The following is a 23,988-nucleotide window of genomic DNA, read 5'->3' as shown; positions in this document are numbered from 1 at the left end:
CTTCCATTCTGGAGAGTTTCCTTTCCTTTCCAATAACCTATTTCCAAAAATCCCTGGAAATTAAAAAAAAAAAAAAAAAAACAGTTTCTGAACTTTTCTAGATAAAATTGACCTCAGGGCTTTATATATGCATGGTAAGTGCTACAGAAATGAGTTACATACCAGTCTTCCTCATATAACTTTAAAATGAGAATTAGTTTTACTGTTCTTTAATAAAAAAGAAAGCAAAATACATTTTTAAAAAGCAATGATGCTTACCAACTATACATAAACAGATTTCATTTCCCAACATTTTCCGTAATTCTTTCACCCAGTTTTTTACCTGTGTATACAAAAAAAGAAATGTTAAAACAAATCTTGTTACAATGACTATCATTACAACACTCAACACTGTCAAAAAATTTAGAATTTTGTCTAACAATTCCATTTTAATTATTACTCAGAATTTACTGTAAGATCATTTAAAATGAATTATAATGTGCATTAAAAAATCATACAAATACATTTATCTATATACAGAAAAAACTTGTTACAAATTTTCATAAATCTTCCATGAATCTAAGCAAAACAGTATATCAGAGCAACATATATATCCAGGGGCTGGGATATAGCCCAGTAACAGAGCACATGCTTAGCATGTATGAGACCCTGAGTTCTAATCCCAGCACATGAACCTTAAGCTCATCCAAGCACTGCCAGGGGCAGCCCTGGTCATCAGCCAGCAGCAAAATGTCTGACCTAGACCACAGAACCAAGTATCATGGGGAGTGTCCAGGTTCAAGCTCTGGCATCTCATATGGCTTTCCGAGTCCACTAGGGGCTGGAGCGACAGCACAGCGGTAGGGCGTTCGCCTTTCACACGGCCGACCCGTGTTCGATTCCTTCGCCCCTCTCGGAGAGCCCGGCAAGCTACCGAGAGTACTGCGCCCACACGGCAGAGCCTGACAAGCTACCCGTGGCGTATTGGACAGCCAAAAACAGTAACAATAAGTCTCTCAATGAGAGACGTTACTGGTGCCCGCTCGAACAAATCGATGAGCAACGAAATGATAGTGACAGTGACTAAGAGTAATAACTGAGTGCAGAGCCAGGAGTAAGTTTTGGGCACCAAGTGGAGCCCCAGAAAACAAAAATTACTGAATAAGATTGAAAGTATAAAGGGCTGAGAGCATGTTTTTCATACAGAAGGCTCTGGCTCTGTCGCAATACTGTAGGTCCCTATGGAATCACCCTCTAATACCAAGCCAGGAGTAGCCGTTGAGTATCAAGAGTTAAGGCCCCCAAAAAGAAAATTTTCAGAATCAGATTCCTCTCCAGAGGCTACCTCCTATTTATTCCACACTAATTCAAAGGTGATAAATTCACTGCCGATATCTTTAAGAGGTAGAGTCCATTTTACCTTCTTTGGTTTCAGGACAAGCATTATAACTTACTTTAACCGAGAGAATGTGGCAAAAGTAATGCTAAGACAATTCCAGAATTAAGCCTTACGAAAGCTTGGCTGGGCTAGTGAGATAGTACAGTGGATAGAGTATTTGCCTTGTACGTGGTTGACCCAGGTTCAATTCCTGGCATCCCAGATGGTCCCCTAAGCACATCCAGGAGTGATTCCTGAGTGCAAAGCCAGAATAACCCCTGTACATTGTCAGATGTAGTCAAAAATTTTTTTAAGAAGAAAGAAAAGAGGGGGCTGCAGCGATAGCACAGCGGGTAGGGCATTTGCCTTGCACGTGGCCGACCTGGGTTCGATTCCCAGCATCCCATATGGTCCCCTGAGCACCGCCAGGAGTAATTCCTGAGTGCATGAGCCAGGAGTAACCCCTGTGCATTGCCGGGTGTGACCCCCCCAAAAAAAAGCAAAAAAAAAAAAAAAAGTCATTGTAAGGGGCAGGAACGATTGTACAGGAGTTAAGATGTTTGGTTTGCAAAAGCTAACCTGGTTCTATCTCCACCACCACAAATGGTCCCCCAATCCCTGCCAGGAGTGATCCCTGAGCACAGAGCTAGGAATAAGCTCTCAGCACAGTTGGGTGTGGCCCCAAACCAAACATCATTATAGGGATCCAGGGAGAGCTATGTGTTTGAGTGCCTGCTTTGCAGCATGAGGCCAAGGGTCTAACTCTTACACCAGGCTCGACCACATATATTCAAATGGAATCCTGACAGCACAAGAGTATGAGATCTGCAGTGCACAACAAACACACATAAACAAATAGCAACAACAATTAGGGAAGGGGAAAAATTATATATTAAAAGATACAGGCTGGAGCAATAGTACAGTAGGCAGAGCGCTTGCCTTGCACACAGTTAATCTGAATTCATTCCCTGGCTGCTCATAAGTCCCCAAGCCTGCCATCCTTGAGAGCACAATCAGGAGCAAGCCCTGAGCATCACAGGGTGTGGCCCCAAACCCAAAACAAATAAAAGCTTACTATGCATTTACTTTTGTTCAAAAACAATGAATAGGGGTTGGAGCGACAGTACAGCAAGTAAGACTGCACACGGCCAACCCAAGTTTGACTCTCAGAATCCCATATGGTGCCCTGTGTAACTCTAAGAGTGACTCCTAAGTGCAGGGTGAGGAGTAACCACTGAGAATCATCAGCTGTGTTCCAAAAACAAAAACAAAGAAAAAAGAGAAAATTAAGCACTGAGCTGGTTAAATGAATAATCAAAAAAAAAAAAAAAAAAACATGGTTTACCATTTTACTGGTGCACTCCCCAAAATGTTTTCTACTGATCCAACAGCTAACACATAACCAACTCATCTCAGCTAAATTATAAAAACAAATAAAAAGAAAAAATAAAACAAGGGGCAGGAGAGTCAGTACAACAAGAATGGTACTTGCTTTGAATGTGGAAGACACAGGTTCAATCTCAGCACCTCAGCTCGATTCCTCAGCCCCTCTCAGAGAGCCCGGCAAGCTACCAAGAGTATCCCGCCCACATGCAGAGCCTGGCAAACTCCCTGTGGCATATCCGATATGCCAAAAACAGTACCAACAAGTCTCACAATGGAGATGTTACTGGTGCCCACTAAAGCAAATAAATGTCAGTGCAACGGGATGTCAGTGCTACAGTGTTACCTAACATAGATATAATCCAAAATTCAAAAAATATAAATTTGCAATGTTTAGATATTTCTTTCCAGAGATATTTTAGAAATATTCCAGTGATAGTCTATTTTAACTTTATGTTTAGATACTTAATAATAACAATTATTGGATAATGACTGATGAATATGGTAGAGATATATGCTTTTAAAAACAGATAGTGGGCCCAGGATGTGATTCTAGTGGAGAATGCATGACTCACATATCTGAGGCCCCTTGGTTCAATCACTGACACCACAAAAACAACACCATAGACGGTATCATTCTTAAGATATAAGAAATGAACCATGTCTCCAGACTGTGAACTAAGCTTTTGCCCCACGCCGGCTGAGGAGGGGAAATATCCTTCTTTCTTGGTTTTTCTTCCCTCTGTGGGAAGAAGTGGCGTGGCACCCGCCATATTATGGGACTTTTAAACAGGTATAAACTTGGTGGTGTGGGAAGGAGGGAAAAAAAAAGTGTTTTGAACTTGAAACAGCGGGACGCTTGGGCAAGTCTCAGGCCGGGGCCGATACCGGCTCGAGCTCCACCTAGATTCGACCCGAGTGGCCAAGCTTTTTTACACAGCCACTTTGCTGCTGAATGACCAAGATCCAGAGCCAGCTACATTACTTCTGGTCCCAGCAAGTGCTTGCAGCCATGTCTCCAGACTGTGAACTAAGCTTTTGCTCCATGCTGCACCAGGAAGGGAAATGATGTAATTTCCAACGTAAATCTCCCTGGACTTAATTACTAAAATACAGAAATCCTAAACTTCATATCTCTGCATTCTCATCAGTGGAAAACTAGTTATCAAATGCTCCCTTGTCAGTAGGGCCATATTTTGGGGGGGATAAACTCCAACAAGAATAGTGAGCTCTGTGTTGAAACTCCAACAAGAGTGAGTTTTGTGTTGAAATATGGAATGTAATCAAGGTAAAGAGAAAATGAAGTGAAATTTATCAGTTATGCAGGCGGGTGGGGGGGGTGGGAGGTATACTGGGGTTTTTTTGGTGATGGAATATGGGGACTGGTGAAAGGATGGGTGTTTGAGCATTGTATAACTGAGACATAAGCCTGAGAACTTTGTAACTTTCCACATGGTGATTCAATAAAATAAATTTAAAAAAAAAAAGATATAAGAAACAGGCTGGAGCAATAGCACAATGGGTAGGGCGTTTGCCTTGCATGGGGCCGACCAGGGTTCAATTCCCAGCATCCCATATGGTTCCCCAAGCACTACCAGGAGTAATTCCGGAGTACATGATCCAGGAGTAACCCCTGTGCATCCTCAGGTGTGACCCAAAAAGCCAAAAGAAAAAAAAAATATATATGTATATAAAATAAGGCATTATTAAAATAATTTTAAAAATAGACATAACAATTTAAAATAATCTCAATAGATTTAACAGTCAAAAAGCAATTTATTCCAGGAGCGGAGACAGCCAACAAGCTGTGATGAGTACAGGTTTTGCATGTGGGATCCCCTGGTTTTACCTCTGGCACAGTACATTGAGCACTCTTGAGTGACCCCCAAATACAGAGCTGGGAGTAACCTCAAAGAACTCTGGCCACAATCAAAACAAAATAGGCAGCTGACTACAAGCATCAGACTGTCTTTTGACCCCCAAATTAGAGCTATGTAAAAGAGTTTTCTATTTTGGAAATTAATTTCTTTAGTTATGTGCCCTTAAGAGATTTATTCCAAGAACTTTCAGAAGAAAAGTCAAGTAAGTAACTACTGGATTATAAGAATTATATAATAATTCATTCTTTTATCCTAAATAATTCCCAAAATCCCATATTTATAATATGCATTTGAAGAGGGGATTTAACCAAAAAAAGGGAGAATGTTTAAGATAAACACTACTGAAACCATCCTTTAAAATTTTTTTTTGTATTCTTCAGAATATTTTATGAAAAGGAGCTTAAATTTAACTTAGTAGCTCTTTCTTCTCTCACAACCAAGAATTCAAGTGTTGAGTGCAAAGTGAATCAAAGAAATGTATGAAAGGGGCCAGGAGATGCTCAAGGTGCATGAGGATACTCTTGAGCTGGTTTGATTCCAGGTCCATCTGGTCCCCGAGGACAGCCAGATGCAGCCCTGGAGGTCCCCAGCACCACTGGGGTGGTTAGGTATCCCCAGGCACTGCAAGGCCCCCAAGCAGCACCAAAACTGTAGGTCCTTGTGCTGAACTGGGGGCCCAGTTGTCCAAGGGTTGCTACTGGGGCCTCCATTCTCCAAAAGAAGAAATGCACATGATTTTTCTTTAAAAGAGAAGGGGAAAATCCCGGTATTTTTCTGAAACTTTATTTCAGATTATTTCCCTTTCCTAATATTGAGAAAGCCAAGTCAGTAAACTGTTAATAATACTAAAACTTGTATTATTTATATGAATCAAATATCCTGAGTGGTTAATTTACACAAACTATATATATTACATTTATAACCAGGAATTATCACATAAATAAACAAATGCATATTAATGTAAACCTAAAATTAGAACCATTTTCCTACAATATAATATACCCACAGTAAATAGAATACCTTCTGAAAAGAATCTTCATCTGTTATATCATAAACTAAAATAGCTCCATTTGAGTCTCTGTAGTAAATTGGACCCAATGCATGAAATCTCTCCTGACCTGCAGTATCCTAAAAAAAAAAAAAAAAAAAGGTTATTAGATCAGAGGGGGAAAAAAATACATCTGCTATTGCGACTACAGTGAATTTCTTGTTAATTGTAAAGTAGGGTCATGAAGGCGACTAACCCAAACATTAAATGAAACAAAATAGGCTAAAAAAAAAAAAAAGTTCAAATTACAACCAGCATTTAATGCTTTGTTGTTTGCTTCTCCCTTTCTAGCTCACCTCAGCAATATTCCCACCCCAAACAAACAATAGTTCAGTTGCCAGAGGGTCAGAATGGCCAAGACAGCACTCCAACCCAATAATAGGCACTGACTTAGTATCAGATTCTTGCTGAGGGAGGAGACAAAAGAGAGCACAAAGCATGATCACCCAATCTCAATGTCTTATCCTGTCCCTACTTTCCACAAGCCACTTCCGGGAGACTGAACCACATAGAGAGACGGGGGAAGGAAAGACCATGTACGCTGTCCACCACCCCAGCCTTTTCTCTAATGTGCAATCTTTTTTTTTTTTTTTTGCTTTTTGGGTCACAACCAGCAATGCACTCAGGGGTTACTCCTGGCTCATGCACTCAGGAATTACTTATGGTGGTGCTTGGGGGATCATATGGGATGCTGGGAATCAAACCTGGGTTGGTCGCATGCAAGGCAAACACATTACCCACTCACTGTGCTACCACTCCAGCCCCTGATGTGGAACCTTTCTGGGTCAAAAAGTTATAATAGGAATGTTCAATATAAGTTGTATTCAGGACATAATTCTCGGCCAATTTTAGATTTCAATAATTTTTTTTTAAATGTGTTGAGGGCCACAGACTGGTCTGAGCAAATGATTTGCCTGCAGAAGGTCCAGGTTTGATCCACATCACTACAAGGTTTCCCCAAGCACTCTACGGAGTGACCTCAAAATAGAACCTGGGAAAAGTAGACCCTGAGTGGTACTACCAAGCAGTGCTGAGGCAGAGGATGTAGCTCAGTGAAAGAGTACTTGCCCAGTATGTTTGAGGCTCGGAGGTTTGTCCCAAGCTCACAGTCATACAAATATATGTATATATATGTGTGTATATATATATATACACATATACACGCACACACACACATATATATATTTGGAATAAATTGCAGCTAACTTAAAAAAAAATCTAGAAATTGACATTTCTATTCCTTGAGCCAATTCAAGTACCAAGAATAGGGAGATGTCTTCATACAAATAGCTGAAAAGGTTAACTTACCCATATAGCAAGGTTTACTCGTTTCCCACCAATATTTAACTTCTTTGTTAAGAATGATGCCTAAGAAAAGAGAAAGAAACATTAAACAATTATTTCATAGGGAAAAAAAGTTTTATTCTAAACTACAAATAACTGGGAAGAAAATTAATTTTTTATTAATGACCAGACATTAACTGAAGACAGAACATTATTTTATGTTCTATGGAAAATATGGAAAAATCTTTTGTAAGGAACATATTACAGAACTTCATATAAAATGACAATTATCTTAGATTCTTTTCCTTAGCGCATGAAATCTGATATATCTTGCGAAGGTGTTGTAGAGTTTACAATTTCTAGATATAAAAAACATTTATTTAACCACATGAATTCCAATATTACAATTATTTTATAATTGCTTAACACTAGTTGTCTTAGGTACTGTCACAGAAATGAAAATGAACCAGCTTTCAAGGAGTAACTGTCTACTGCAGATACAAAAATGAGGGAAAAAATTATACTACCAATAGTAATAGTTAAAGAGGAGAGTCCCAGTACATATATTAAAAGGAAAGAGCTGAAAATGGTGGTCTAAAGCTTTTCTGGATGAGTCGAAAGCGGTGTGACAGGGTGATGAGTTCCTCTTTCAGAGTATTAGGGATCTTTTCTAACACGGAGGTGAAACCACTGACACTGAAACAAATAACCCTCACTCCCTGGGGAAGTCCAAGCTGGTCTGGTTCAATGCCAGAGAAGAGACTACTGAGATAAACAAAGGTTAAATGAATCAAAAAGGTCCTAGAATTCCCCCACCCAGAAGCACGGACTTTACCTTAGAGCTCTTAATAAAACCAAGTGCAAGAACTTAGACATGTATTTTTCAAATGTAAACTATAATCATATATATGTGGCACCACTAGGAAGGATGAGTAAAGAGAGGCTGCTAAAATCTCAGGGCTAAGATGAATGAAGACTTTACTGGGTCCACTCGAGCAAATCGATGATCAATGGGATGACAATGATAGAGTGATTCCGTGAAACTATAATCGTGGTATCTGTGATTTCCTGTGAATTTCCCTTCTATAGTTTCAGTCGCATGTGGTCAACCAAAGTGTGGAATATGATATGAAATATTTCAGAGGCCAGAAAAATAGTAAAGGAGGTTAGGTATAAGGCATTGCATGCAGCCAACCTAGATTCAAATTCCCTGCATTTGGGTCCCCAAGCACTGTGTCAGGGATCGCTCCTAGACACAGAGCCAGGAATAGCCCCTGAGCACAGCTGGCTGTACCCAAGAATAAAACAAGTATGTTTTGAGAGAGAATAAGAAATACTATATGCACATAAATCTTATTACAGTAAAATGTATATAACAGTAAGTTGGTGTACTCTATTGTTAGTAGAATTAGCAAACAATAGAAACACTGCAGTGTGAGAGTCCCAGTCCCAAAATAGAGTGTGTGACCTATGGCACACCGCACTCAGGTATGTGATGGCACCACAATTAAATGAGTGAATTAACACCAGTTTAGTTTCTATCATTTAGCTTTAACACTGATAGATGGGGGAAAAATCCCGGCCAACAATGAATGATGCATTGGAAGACCTGTCTTTTTTTAATTTTATTTAAATTTTTTGGTTGGAGTGGGGGGGTGTTTTTAAGCCACACCCAGAATAGCTGGGGGCTATTCCCCAGTCTGTGCTCACAGCATTCAGGGAGTGCTTGAGGAACCATGCAGCATGGGGGATCGATTCTGTGCCTCCCACATGCTAGGCAAGTGCTCAACCCACCAAGCTATCACTGTAATGCCAGGACTTGCTCTCATTATACACTGTTTCACTTAGGGTTGTGATTTTAAGAAACTAGCAATATTTTGATGGCAATTACAGTATAGAGGGTTCAATGAAAGCTGAAGTTTCAGATCCACTAAAGGGACTTGAAATGATTCTCTCTCACTAAAGGGAGAACTACTATATATATGCAACAAAAGCTTCATTTTGGTATGTAAACTGTGGCCACAATCACAATAGTATACTAAGAACCTGTGGGGCAGGAGTGATAGTACAGTGGGTAGGAGACTGCCTTGCATGCAGCCAACCTAGCACCCCATATAGTCCCCAGCCCATCAGGAGTGATCCTTGAACAAAAAACCAGGAGTAAGCCCTAAGCATCACCAGTGTGGCAAAAATAATAACAATAATAACTTGTATGAAGGAAGACTGGCTAATTGCATTTATACATGCATTTTACAAGCTCACTTGACCTCCCTCCTTTCCATACAGAAATAGCTAATTTGCACTTTATGGTCCGCTGAGCACCACCAGGAGTGGTTCCTGAATGCAGAACCAAGAGTAAACCTTGTGCATTGCCAGGAGTGACCCAAAAAGCAAAAAACAAAACAAAACAAAACAAAAATAAAAATAATAGTTAAGAAACACAAAGGGTTGGGCTGGAGTAATAGCACAGCAGGTAGGGCATTTGCCTTGCACGCGGCCAACCCGGGTTCGATTCCCAGCATTCCATATGGTCCCCTAGCACGGCCAGGGGTAATTCCTGAGTGCAGAGCCAGGAGTGTCCCCTGTGCATCACTGGGTGTGACCCAAAAAGCAAAAAAAAAAAAAAAAAAAAAAAAAAAGAAACACAAAGGGGTGGGGGGGGGAAGAAAATGATTGTACAGTGGGTAAGGCTCTTGCTTGATGTTTTTATTAAATAAACTGGATTATACAGAAAAGGGTAACAAAAAAATTTAACAGAAGAAATATAGAGAAGAAGGGCTAGCAAGACCGAACAGGGGGTAAGGCACAACTTTGATAGTTGACCCTGGTTCAATCACCCAGACTGCATGGTCCCCCAACACCACAGGGATCCCCGGCAAAGAGAGCCCGAAGCAGGCTTGTTTCCTTAAACGTTGTCTACTCACTTGCTTCACGTCTCTACACCCGTCCTATGAGGAAAATCATCTGACATTTGTCTTTTCCTTCCAGCTCATTTTACTTATCGTGGTCACCTGCTCTCTGGCCTTTATACACACTCTTAGATGCACCCCCCAAAAGACACTAAGAGCCTTAGTGTTTCATCCATCTCCCAAAATATTTGCTAGGCACAGAACAACATGCGTCAAAGAAAGTGTGTGTTTCACATCTTATTCCTCCAAATCTCAAGTTGTGGTACCACTACTTCTAATTCCAATTATGTCATGTCTCAAAATGTCAGGAGTATTATTACTCTTATTAGCTCACAATGACAACTGTCATTTGTACCTGAAGATTTTTTTTTACCTGACATCTATCCAAAATCATGGCGGGCAATTATTTTTAATCTTATCTAAAAGAAAGGAGAGAAATAATAGGAATAAATTATATCTGCCAAACAAAAGTATTTTCTTTTTACATAACCTGTGAACAAACGTATGGGCTTTTTGTTAGAACATTCTACTCCCTTCGCCTAAACACAGGCAAAGCAAAATATCTAAAGTTACATAGCTACAGACTTATGAGTAAATTTCTCTCTCCTTCTCCTCCCTCCTTCCTCCGTTATTTAACGTTATTGGGAGGTTATCAGCCCATATGCATAGTAAGGTTCTCCCAATGAATAACATCCCTGATCCCACTCTTTATAAATCTCTTAAAATTCAGCTGACTTAGGCTGGAGAACTAGCTCAACAGGCTAAGTGCATGCTCTACATGAAGATCTGTGTGGGGGCAGCCTCTTCACATTGCCAGATAAGACACCCCCCCAAAAAGACCCCAAATTTAAAATATTCAACAGACTTTCATTGATGGCATAGAGAAAATGGGTGGAGGGTGTGGAGTGGAAGGGCCAGTGAGATGTCTCAACAGGCTAGAAAGCATGTTTTGCATGCCGGAGGCCCAGGTTTGATCCCCAGCACTACCTGGTCCCCCATGAACCCTAGGAAACAACACAAAGCCAGTATCTGGGTGTGACTCCAAGGGCATGATGAGAGAGAGAGGGAGGAAAGGAGGGAGGGAGAGGAGAGAAAAATGAATACATAACCAAACAACTACATTATTTTTGCTTCAGTACTATGTTTCACGCTTAAGCAGTTCAAGTATCACCTACCACTTTCAAACTTAAGATATGAAAAAAGATAGTACAGCAGGCAGGGCACTTGCCTTGCACACAGCCAACCTAGGTTCAATCCCTGGCATCCCATAGCTAGGAATAATTCCTGAGTGTAGAGGCAGAAGTAACACCTGAGCATCACTGGGTATGGTCCCCAAAACAACAACAACAAAAAGACATAAAAGAATTCTGGCAGAATATTGCAAAGCAATTAAAAACAAGCAACCAAGAAAACAAACAGGGGACCTGAGGGTGGGGATGGATAACTGATAGGGCTGAGGTCAACTGCTTAAGTGGGCACCCCAGGCACCCAGGATCCAAGTTTGTGTCCCCCCTCCCCCCTCCCCCAAGTCAATCCCTGGCACATGATCTCCCCAGTACCACTGGAAGTGACCCCCTCTTCCAGCTCTATCCAGGAGCAGATCTGACAGCAACCCAGGTGTAAGTAAAACAAGACCCCTTCCCTTAAAAAAAAAGGGAAATTAATAAATGTGAAATACAAAACACTTAAAATTTCTTGGTTTTGATTTGTAAAAACATTATAATCAATTTGGAGTTCAATACTTTAAAACAGAAAGTCACGTCTGAAAAGGCTTTGTTTTTCTTTTGTTTGGAAGGCCACACCTGGAAGTGCTCAGCTCAATGTTCATCCAGGCCTCCCACAGAACTCTTCCCAATACTAAAAGGATTTTTATTATTATTATTATTATTTTTTTTTTTTTGCTTTTTGGGTCACACCTGGCAATGCACAGGGGTTACTCCTGGCTTTGCACTCAGGAATTACCCCTGGGAGTGCTCGGGAAACCATATGGGATGCTGGGAATCGAACCTGGGCCGGCCATGTGCAAGGTGCAAGGTGCATGTGCCCTACACGCTGTACTATCTATCGCTCCAACTCCCTAAGCACAAAATGTGAAGCAGAAGTAAGATATGGAATGCTTATATATAAAAAATTCAAAGCCAGAGTTTCAAGAGTTTTTTTTTAAAATTACTAGAAAAAAATCAAAAGAGTTTTATTTTAAAAAAATCACTAGTTTGGGGCAATAGTATAATGGGTAGGGTGACCGACAAGTGCAAGTGACTGACCCAGGTTCCATCCGGAGGTAGTCCATTCAATCCCAGCCCCATCAAAAGTGCAGAGCCAAGAATAAGCCCTGAGCACAGGTATGGCCCAAAAACATGAACAACAAAAATAAAAATCAGGGTCAAAGAAAGTACAGAAGCCAGTTAGCAGAGGTTAAGGTGCATGACCCCATCATTACAGGGTCCCTCAAGCAAGGCTGGAAACAACCCCTGAGCAGGGCCAGGGGTGGGCACCCCAGGCACCCAGGATCCAAGTTTGTGTCCCCCCTCCCCCTCAAACACCCAAATCCAAAGAGAAGGTTCAATGGGCAGAGCACACACCAAGATTTGGTCCCCAACACTGCATGATGCCCTGGCTACACCAGGCATGACCCCTTAAGTACAGAGCTGGGAGTAGTCCTGTGAGTAGTAGCGGAGAGCCCAGAGCATTACTGGGTGTGAACCACCCCTAATACCCCCAAAAGTAACCCAATCTTTCATGGCCTTCAAGTCACTGTCATCCCATTGCTCATTGATTTGCTCGAGTGGGAACCAGTAACGTCTCCATCTTGAGACTTCTTGTTACTGTTTTTGCATATCAAATACGCCACGGGTAGCTTGCCAGGCTCTGCTGTGCGGGCGAGACACTCTCAGTAGCTTGCCAGGCTCTCCAAGAGGGGTGGAGGAATCAAACCTGGGTCGGCGGCGTGCAAGGCAAATGCCCTACTGCTGTGCTATCGCTCCAGCCCAGCCTTCAAGTAAGCAATGTAATACTAGGGGGTGGAAAGACTTCAACTATTTTTTTTTAAAGATACTGTAAATAGAACGGCTCAAGTCAAAAGAGTTGACTATTAGAACTATTTGAAAGTTATTCTAGACATTCAAAATATTAATCCTACAAACAAGGAAATCAAGATCACAAGATTAGAGATTTTGATGCCAAGTATAAAAAACCCAGATGCCAAATGTTGGTGGGGAGGTTAAAGGATTGACAACAAAAGCAGAGTAAGCATTGCTAAGAAAAAAAGCCTTGGGCCAGAAAGATAATACTGGAGTTGGGGCACATGCCTTGCAGGCAGTGAACCTCTGTTTAATCCTAGGTACCAAATGATTTCCCAAGAATCACCAGATGCAGCCCTGGAGGCTCCAGGTAATTCCCAGCATGAGAAAATACTTTCTGGGGCCCATACATTGAACCACTTACCAAGTCAGCCAAGAATCACACTTTGTTTCTTGGGTTTTTTTTTTTTAATTGAATCACAGTGAGATACACATTTACAAAGTTGTTCGTGATTGGATTTCAGTCATATAATGTTCCAACACTTTCCTTCACTAGTGTACTTTTCCCACCACCAACTTCCCCAGTATGAGACTAATATCCAAAGCCAGAAGAAACAAGAGCCAGGAAAACTGGTCAATGGTTGGAAGCTTGCCACAAGTGTATGAGGGGCAAAGGGCAGTTAGAATAGAGAAGGGACCAGTATGACAATTATGACAATAATAGCTGGAAGTGATCAATTTGGCTTTTGGACAGGTATTGAGCATTGAAAGTAAGTAAAGGGATATACCTGATAACCTTTCAGTATCTGTATTGTAAGCCATAATGCCCAAAAGGGGAAAGGGAAAGAGTTGGAGGGGGAGGTGGCAGGCAGAGAGTCCCTGCTTAGGAGGCCAAAATGAAAATAACAGCCCATGGCAAAAAGAGAAGTGGGGGTGAGGAGGGACCCCAGAACACTACCTGGTTTGGCCCAAAAACCAGGAAAAAATTATTTTTAAAGCCAATGACTTGGTGAAAATAACTTGCTCATCTTTATATTCCCCAGCAAGCACAGTATATGACATACAACAAGAATGAATGTTAATTTTTGGTTTGTTTTGGAGGCCACACATGGTGGCTGGTAGCACTGAAAGGAACAGGTGGGGACGGAAAGGGGGCAGAGACCATATGCAGTGCCAAGGATTGAACTGGGGTTGGCAGCATGCAAGGCGCCTGCTTTAATTTTGTACTATCTGGCCCATTTTGTTAACTGCTTAGGTTTAGCACATAGCCTTAATAAATTCCAGGGGGAAAAAATCCTAACTCCCTCACTCCAGTTGTCTCAGTCACACTTATCAAAGGCTCCAATCAGCAAGAAAATCCACCTGAGATCTTGAGAACTATATATCAAAACAAACAAGCTTCTTAGACTAGGCAAAAGTTGCTAGAACTCACAGAATCACTTCAAAACAAGCAACAACCTAGAAGGAGCTCTAAAAAAGAAAGCAACAGTAAAACCCAACGCATGGAAAATGTCACAATTTTCAAAACTGAAATTTTGAAATGTCAATCCCAGTCCAAACTCTAGAACAGATAATAAAAATTGTGTAGTATATATTATATATATGTACGCACACAACAGTATATCTACATATACATTTTTCTACATATGTACACACTCAAAAATCTATATATACAACTTATAAAATGCAATGCTCCTTCAGAGAAAGCAGAGGTTTCAAAATAATTCATGTCAAACTAATCCCATGAAAGAAACCAACACAAAGCATAATATAAATCATTCAAGTGCAAAGATTTACACCGTACTAGTGTCATTGCATATGCTGACTCGATATTCAGTGTACATAAAATCTCATGCTCATGAGTCTCCTGTTGTAGAGTCAGCTTTACAGTCTGATCCCCCAAGCACTGCTAGGAACGCGCCTGAGCACCGCCAGGTGTTGTCCAACATCTCTGTAAACAAAGAGCAGCGCTTTCAAACGCTGTAATGGGGAAGGCGGCGGCGCCAGGCTGGCGGAGCAGCAGCAGCAGCTCTGGCGCTCTAAACAGCGGGACCACTCTGCTCACAGACTCTCTGTAAGGAATAGTGCTTCTCCAGTCCAAAGTGGCATCGCCGCTGCCGCCTGCAGAGCGTCCAAGCAAGGTCGCAGCCGCAGCCCCAGTCCTGCCTGTGGCCCCACTACTGCTGGGGCCCAGAAGGCAAAGTACACACCAGCCACAGAGTCAACCTGGATTCGCTGCTGTCATCAGTCCTCCTGCTTTCTGACACCCCAAATAGCCACATGCTTCAGCCGGAATCCAACTCTAGAACAAGCTTTACAATAAATTAAACTGCCACAATTTAGGTATGTGGGAGCCACGCCCACGAACCACCCGCTGCCATGCAAGCTCATTTACGGGCCCTGCTCCAGAGACTCATAAAAATGTCTATCCGGACCCGTGCATGCTGAGAATCATCCTGGGCACATAGGAGGAGGGCGGGATAGGCCAGTGGCCACCGAAACAGCACCACCTACTCCCACAATATAAAATAGCTGCCATGCCCCGCCCCCTTCCCTAGCCCCTGGACCAGGATACTTGCCTTCATCAGGAAAAGTGGTGCCCCTGGGAATGATCTCACTGAGAAATTAACCTGATGAAAATTCAGGCACTCAGGATTTGTGTCTGAAACCTCTAGGCTTTCTCCAAGTCTGGATGGACTGCCTCTCCCCACTTTTCTGTACTTCCAAAAGCCCCGGCAAGTTCTGTCCACACCCCAAAGCTGCTACCCAGTTAAAAATCTACTACAGCTGTACCTTCCCATTAAGAATACTGAATCTAAAAAATAAAAAAATCCAAAATCTTGATATCTTCAATGCTACAACACCGATAAACTTACAGCAGCACACCAAATGGTAGAAGGCAACCAATCTCGATTAACAAAACAAACACCGAAGGCTAAACCTGTAACAACATCTTAGTAATCTCTCATACAAGGGCTTAATGTCTTTGTGATGAGATACAACAATTTAAAGGTCCATGACTGGAAGCATGCCTTGAGTGTTGGGGAGAAAGCAGCTGGAAGACAGAAGGGACCACTAGACAATGAGTTAGAAATGATCACTGGGTAAGAGCTGAGAGCTGAAAGTAGGTAAAGGAACAAGCACAATGACCTTTCAGTACCTGTACCACAAATCATAATGCTCAAAAGAAGAGGGAGAAAGAAGAAAAGTGTCTGCCAAAGAGGGAGGCTTAGGGGGATTGAGGAAGGGAAAGTAGGAACATTATGTGGTAGTGGTAAAAAATATACACTGGTAGAGAGATGAGCATTGGAACATTGTTATGACTGAACAGTCCTGTATATCTCACGGTGATTCAATAAATTGATTTTTTTTAATACTATAATGGGGGCTGGAGCAATAGTATAGCAGGGAGGAGGTTTTGCCTTGCAAGCAGTCAACTGGGGTTGGATCCCTGGCATCCTACATGGTCCCCCCAAGCACTACAGGGTGTAATTCCTGAGTGGGAGACAAGAGTAACCCCTGATCATTGCCGGATGTACCCAAAAAAGTAAAAAAAAATTATAAAGATCTGTCAAATTCATTGATGGCTATAAAGTGAAAACAGGAGCTAAAATTCAACCCGTCTTGCCTTCAAATGTCCTTTCTCTTTCTGAATCCTTTGGCTTCCTGATATAGAAACAGTGTATCTTGTCTTCCACAAAGCATCTCATGACACCCCCTGGGGTAAAGCGGATATGCCAGGAGGGGAAAAAAATTAAGCTTTGTAATGCCAGAGTTGCTATTTTCATGAAAGACTATGTGTCACTATGCAGTAACTGTTTCTCAAAAGAGGAGGACCGTGACCCAGGCAGTCTTGAAAAAGCTCCACTCTAAGATTCTGCATGTCTAAGAGAAACACATTCACACATCTTTATGGGACTCAAAAGAGTGAGACCCTGCAGAGCTTGGTACTTAGCCCTTTGTCTATACCAACCACGCCCCCCCCCCCCCCACACACACACACCTCATTTTGGTCAAAAGTTTCCATTAGTGAGCACTGATGCCATTTTCCCTAAATCTCTACTAAATGATTAGCTAATCCAGATAGTAGGGAGCAGGTCTTACTCTTCTACCCAACCAATATTTGACTCCCCAGTGTCAATCACTGATGCCTGAATGTGAAATGGAACATTGTAAAGATATTACCAGATTGAAACATTGGAGCAAATCTATTAAAGTGAACTTAATAGGTCAAATATATCAGAGGCCAACAAATGTTTTCTTAAAATAAAAAAAATCTGAAGAATGTGACACTTTCCAAACAAGACCAGGACAGAGAAACAATACAAGAGTTAAGGCAGCTGCCTTGAGTACTACAGACCCAGGTTAGATCCCCACCACCACATGGTCCTCTGAGCATTGCTGAGTACAGTTCTGAAGGCCTGGGAGACAGCCCCAAGCAAGTAATCCCCATACTACAGAATCCTCCAGGCTTCCTGAGCACTACTTGGGAAACCTGTCCTCCACCAAAAAGACAGCAAGCCCAATGCCAATCTACATGACAGCTGTCCTGAAAACGCACACTCTTTCTTCAATTACAAAAGAATTTGTATTAGAAATGACAGCCTGCACATCCCCACTCGATTTAAACTACATCTGAAACCATTTCTACAGCTTATGGCATTACATTTGTTTGGTTTGGCTTTTCGGCATTGTGAGTATTGAACCTGGAGTATCACACAGGCAGGACAAGCAGGGACTCTACACTGAGCTATTATTTCTGACCCCTGAAGACATGACATTTTACTGAAAGAGGATAACAATTAGTAAGTTTCTACAGTAAAAGTTTAACAATGTAAGACATCCAGTGAAAAGAAAGAGCTATTTTTTTACATAAGCAAAGAAAGACTCTAGGGGATTTAATCTTCAACTATCTGAAGGGGTACCACATGCGATAAAAACTCAGATGGCAGAACCAGAAATGACAGGGAAACAGATTTTGGCTTTATACACTGAAAAACTTACTGGAAATTACACCTATCCAAAACTTCAATAGGGGTGAGAGAGATAGCTCAGAATGCTGAATGCATGCAGGAGGCCCTGTCCAGATTCCATCTAGCATCCCAGCACTACTGGAGTGACCTCAGAGCTGAGAGCATCCACCAAGATCCACCAGGGGTATATAACCAGGAAACAAATACAAAACAATAACACTAAAATCCAAAACTAAATAGGCACCTTAGGGCATAGGTTCTTCACTTTATCAGATCATCTCTCTACCAAGATAGATGAAGTCACTTGACTGAATTGTTTTTTTTGGGGGGAAGGGAGATTGGCTGGTGCCAGGAATCAAATCCAGTACCTCCCGCATACAAGGCAAGAACTCTACCACTGAGATACGTCTGACCCAGAGTACTACACAAGAGGTTGAAAACAGTGAGCTACAAACTATCTTAAGTACCTCTCAGTTACATCACTTTAAAATATGAATTCTTGAGAGTATACTTCACAAAACAAGATGAAATATTTTTTCACAAGAAAAAAGTGGAACCAAAAAAAAAGTAGAACCTCATTTCTTTGATGCATGATCTCTCTCTTCATTTGGAAATTAAAAGCATATGAAGTTATTTCTTATGGTCACATGCTAGTTAAATGTCTGAAAAAAATGCTGAGATGAAATTATATCTAACAGGAAAAGATCATATCAGTGCTTCCTTCATATAATAATATACCCCAAAAAAAACCTTCAATCTAGTAATATAATTCTGAAATTGTGATGCGTTAGAAAAATAATAAAACTCAGTCTAGAGATAGTTCAAAGGGTCGGAGTCTTGGATTTGATCCTGGCACTGCATGGCTGGTCCCCTGAAAAGAATGGCCTCCAGGCTGCTAAGAACTGTCCTATTTAGCCCTAAGAGGGAAAAAACAAAATAAAACCAGGACCGCCATGCTTCTGATCCTGGAGAGCTACCATATTTCATCCTCTTAATAGACCACAATGTTTTTTCCAATACTTAAAACTCTTTAGCCTATTTTTAGATTCAAGAAAGTTTTGGGACTATGTAATTCTGGGGCTGAAAAGATAAACATTTTCAAAAAATCATGCAATTTTATATTTATAATATATTTTTATATTTACATACAAAACTTTGCCTACGTACAGAGATAGTATGATCTAACTACAAAATATGAAGTCATACCTGAGTTTAAATTTCAACTTGGGTATTATTTGTAGCAATATGAAAGGCAGCAAATTATTCAACAAAGCCTGTTTCCTCACCTTTAAAATAGAACTAATAAAACTATTCACGAGGAGGGGGGGCTGGAGTGATAGCACAGCGGGTAGGGCATTAGCCTTGCACATGGCCAATCCAGGTTCGATTCCTAACATCCCATATGGTCGCCCGAGCACTGCCAGGAGTAACTTCTGAGTGAAAAGCCAGGAGTAACCCCTGAGTATGCTGGGTATGAGCCAAAAATTAAAAAAATTGGGGCTGGAGCAATAGCACAGCTGGTAGGGCGTTTGCCTTGCACGTGGCCAACCCGGGTTCGATTCCCAGCATCCCATATGGTCCCCTGAGCACCGCCAAGAGTGGTTTCTGAGTGCAGAGCCAGGAATAACCCCTGTGCATCGCCAGGTGTGACCCAAAAAGAAAAAAAAAAAACAATTACCTCATAGGCTGCAATAAGCAGTAAAGAACAAAAGTACTCAGCACAGTAAATAACTCACTAAATGTTAGTTTTTATTACAGCTTTACCTAAATGAATTTCTAAATTTCCAAATGCTCACATTTACACCATGAAATTTCTTGATCTCACGTGCACCAATAACTCAGTGCACCAACCGGGGCACTGGAGGAAAGCTGAGGGAGCTGGTGAAGGGCCTAGTCTTGGAACATTGTTACTACTGAAAACTCAGTCATGAATTACTTTGTAATTCATCATGGAGGTTCAATAAAAATTCTACGGAGGGGGCTGAGACAGTACAGAGGTTGTCATTTGCCTTGCATGATCCCATACATTGATACACAAAAAAGCCTCAACTTGGAGAACACTGAATAGTCACCTGAGCACTGATGGCAAGGACCCCCCCCAGCACAAAGCTAGGAGGAGTATCACTCCTCCTCAAGTACCACTGGGGAAGGCCCACACCCCTAATCCACCCAAAATTATCTCTAGGAAGGGAGAGACGTTCGAAGGACTGAGCACATGCTCTGCATGCAGGGAGGCCCAGGTCTGAGTTGGGTCTGACTCAGGGTTCTCTGAGTACTGAGCACTGAATTGGGAGTAGTTCAGTAGGGAAGTAGTTCTGAGCACTGCAGAATAAGCAAAACAGGTAAAAAGAATTGTACCTAATAAGTACTCTTGTACAGGATGGAAGACAAAATACATGCTTACTTAACATTTATTATCCAGATATTATGCCTTATGTAGGAAGAGTAAAAACAGAGGAATAAAAATAGAATAGGGAATCACACCCAGAACATCTTGGTAAATTCTACTCAGAGTTTAATAATAGCACCACACATCAAATGTCACAACAATGAGGATACTCTGCCCTATTTTAAATTGTGTTCGTGTTCTTATATCCTAAGATGTAATCACTAAGATTTAATAATTTAGAATCACTCAGATTCTGCAATTTGGGGCTGTAAGAGTGAAGATGCAAAGTTTACATAGGTCCTAAGTGTGTATTTATCTTGCCGAATCCGAGAGCCAGACACTATTTTTATGGCCCCCTGCACACAGGAAGAAACCTGGGCAGAGACACATCAATGAGCCTGTTAAGATCACAGGGCTCATAATCGGATGCAAGGGAGGTGAAACTACAGACAGAGCTCAAAAGTTCACTAGACTTCACTGCCCTCGGCACTAAATGGACCAAGTTAGGATATTTCCTTTTAATGTTGTGTGCTTAAAACGCTGCCTTGGGGTAGACGGCCAAAGGCCACAAACAAATGCCCGGTTTCATCTTGATCCTGGGTCATGGCTGAGCACTTTCCGAATAATGACAGCGCAAGGGCAGGCGCTGCGGGTGGGAGTCGGGCCTCTAATACGGACAACAGGAACAACAGGACACCCGCCGCAGCAGTCCCGTCTGGGGGCCCAGATGCTGGCAGGCACCCACACCAGGCTCCCCCGCGCACCCGAAAGGCCCCGCGCCAGCCCCGCAGCCCCAGAGCCCGCGCGCAGCATCCCCAGGGCGTAACCCAGCACGGCCAGGGCAACCTCCCCGGGCCCACACGCCCCTCCGGCCCGCGCGGGCCTCGGCGACAGGGACGACGACAGGGACGGCGACAGGGACGGCGACAGGGACGACGACAGGGACGAGGGGAACTTGCACAAACACTGAGTCACCCGTCAGCGCTGCAAGTTACCAACCACCGAGTTCGCAAAACACCAAATCCGCCAAATCCGCCGCAGATAGAGAGGGAGGGAGGGAGAGAAGAAGAGGGGGTAAAAGGGGGAGGGAGAGAGGGAGAGAGAGAGAGGGGAGAGAGGAGAGAGAGGGGCGAGAGGGAGAGAGAGAGGGGAGAGAGGAGGGAGAGAGAAAAGGGGGAGAGATGGGGAGAGAAAGAGAGAGAGGAGAGAGGGAGAGAGAGAAAGGGGGAGAGAGAAAGAGAGAAAGGGGTGAATAGAGGGGGGAGAGAGAGGGGGAGAGAGGGAAAGAAGGAGAAAGGGGGAGAAGGGGGGAGAGAGACAAGACAGGAGAGGAAGACAGGAGAAGAGAGGGGGAGAGAGAGAGGAGAGAAGGGACAGAGGAGTGAAAGAAGAGAGAGGAGAGAAGGGTGAAGAGAGAGGAGAGAAGAGGGAGAGAAGGGAGGAGAGAGGAAAAGAGGAGAGGAAAGAGAGAGGAGGGGGAAGAGGGAGATGGAGGGGCGAGGGAGGGAGAGGGAGGAAAGGAGAGAGGGAGAGAGGGATAGAGGGGGGAGAGGGAGGGAGAGGGAGGAAAGGAGAGAGGGAGAGAGGGATAGAGGGGGGAGAGGGAGAGGGAGGAAAGGAGAGAGGGAGAGAGGGAGAGGGAGGAAAGGAGAGAAGGAGACAGGGACAGACGGGGGAGAGGGAGAGCGGGGGAGGGGGCGGGGCGGCCCCACGGGCCGGCCGGGCGGAAGCGGGTGGCTCCGGGGAGGGGGAGGGAGCCCCGCCCCGGCGAAGCCCCGGCGCGCGGCCCCCGGGGCGGGCTCAGGCCCGAGGGGCGCGGGGCGCCCGGGCGCCGCACCTGCAGCGTGGTGATGTGCTTGTCGTTGAACTTGTTCTCGCAGTAGCGCAGCACCAGCGACGTCTTCCCCACGCAGCCCTCGCCGAGCAGCACCACCTTGAAGGAGTAGGCTCGGCCCGCCGCCGCCGCCGCGCCGCCCCCGCCGCCGCCCCCGCCCGCCGCCGCCATCCCGGCGCTGCCGGGCCGCCCGCGCCTCGCCGCGCGCCGCGCTCGCTCCCCTCAGCCCCGCGGCGCGAGCCCCGGAAACGCCGGCACGTCGGGCGCGCCGCGGGGAAAGGCCGAGAGCGCGGCCTTCTCCGCCTCCCTCTAATGGCGTCTCCTTCCTCCTACGTCACGCTCCGGGTCACGTGGCCGCCGCGGCCCGCCGGCTCGGGGACTGCGCGGAGAGAGGGCGCTGGGCGAGGGCGGGGCTTCTAGGTGGCGGGGCGGGGCATATGGGCTGCGGGGCGGGGCTTCTGGGCCGCGGGGGCGGGGCCGGTTGGAAGCCGGAATCGGCGAGCTGACTCGGACCCGGCTCCCGCGGGACTTGCTGGTTCTCACCCCGGGAACGCTCGCTCCCCAAGCGCCTGGCCTCTCCCATCCGGGATCTCCAAGCCACGCGGCCCGGGTGCCCTCCGATCTCTCGCTGCTGTATTCGAGGGGATCACCAGAGCTGTGGAACTTCTCTGCGTTTCCCACACCCCCGGGCCGCCTCCTCCTCCTTCAGGTTCCCGGCTGGAACCGGAAAGGCTGCCCTGACCACCCCTCCTCCCCCACCTTGCAACTTAGGTGATTTCCTGACGCAGGATCCTTGGCACACTTCATCCGAACACCACTTGGCCAATTACTTTATCGCAATGTAGCTGTGGCAACGACCTGAGTTGTCCTTACCTGGGTTCGAGCCTTGTCCACCTTTGAATTTCTGACTCCGAGTACCAGGCGTTGTGTAGTTCTATTGGGAATGCATGATAAAGAAAACAGGACAAAGGGGTAGGTCTTAAGCCATTATGGCTGGGTTCTCCTAACTTTCTGTATCACCGGAAGCTTCTGACATTATTGCCATTTTGACCCACCTTTTTTATTACCCCAGGGGCCACACCCAGCGGAGCTAGGGTGGAGGGCCTGGGTGCCGGTCACTCTCTGCAATACCGGTGCATGTTAGCTGGCGCTGCTGCGCTGTTCAGGAGCATTACAGCGAGACTGGTGAGATCTGGAGTACTAGATGCTGGATGACCACAAAGGTTCCGGGGACAAAGTGCCAGGGACAGCTGCACAAATGCTTGTCATGTGCTCTGCCCCTTCAGCGATCTCTCTTGGCTGACCCCGCTTTGAAAGATCTGATTCATTTGATGATTGCTTATTTTTCTTCATCAACTTCCCCTTTCATTCATGAAATATATTCTTCCAAGAAACTATACTGGTGCTTTTGGTACCGTGCAATAATAAATTTGATGTTAGTGAGGCAAATATTGTTCTTTTCCATCATTGTTCTTTATCATCAAACTTTTTCAACTTCAAAATAGATAATTCATTGAATCAATAAATATTTGAAGCTACCAACATAGTCCCGCTGAGCCAAATGAGATACAATGTTTATGTCATCAAGATACAATGTTTAAAAAAATACAATGTTATATCATTTTGGCATGGAAGACAGATACAGTCAGATACAGACAGATAGGATGAATGTTTTCCTCTTGATAAAAAGTATTTGGCAGAAGTTTATGGGGACCTCACTGATTTAGCATACAGGAGAAGCCTTCCAGGAGGATGTCACCTTAGGACAGAAATATCTAAGCAAGGAGGAAGAAGAGCTTTGCAGGCAGAATAGTATGTCCCAACAATCAAATTAGGCAGGAGCAGCAGAGCCAGGACAGCACCACCAGGTGTGGCCCATCTCTCCCCACCCCCAACCAACAATGACCAAAA

At 43.9% G+C, this 23,988-nt stretch overlaps 1 protein-coding gene across 1 annotated transcript in view; it reads right to left on the bottom strand.

Moving 5' to 3' along the window:
• RAB21 (RAB21, member RAS oncogene family) overlaps positions 1-22,431 on the bottom strand; it is a 38,562-nt gene extending 16,131 nt beyond the window's left edge. Inside the window, exons 1-4 of the mRNA XM_055118144.1 lie at positions 22,081-22,431; positions 6,977-7,036; positions 5,641-5,748; positions 259-322 (exon numbers count right to left, since the gene is read on the bottom strand). Of these exons, the coding sequence (XP_054974119.1) occupies positions 259-322; positions 5,641-5,748; positions 6,977-7,036; positions 22,081-22,248 (400 nt within the window). The 5' untranslated portion in view covers positions 22,249-22,431. The remainder of the gene's footprint in view (positions 1-258; positions 323-5,640; positions 5,749-6,976; positions 7,037-22,080) is intronic.
• Positions 22,432-23,988: the final 1,557 nt, after the last annotated feature.

Source organism: Sorex araneus, chromosome 10, assembly GCF_027595985.1.
Source record: "Sorex araneus isolate mSorAra2 chromosome 10, mSorAra2.pri, whole genome shotgun sequence".
Lineage (NCBI taxonomy): Eukaryota > Metazoa > Chordata > Mammalia > Eulipotyphla > Soricidae > Sorex > Sorex araneus.
The sequence above is the reverse complement of the archived record's forward strand: the minus strand, read 5'-3'. Positions and strand labels throughout refer to the sequence as shown.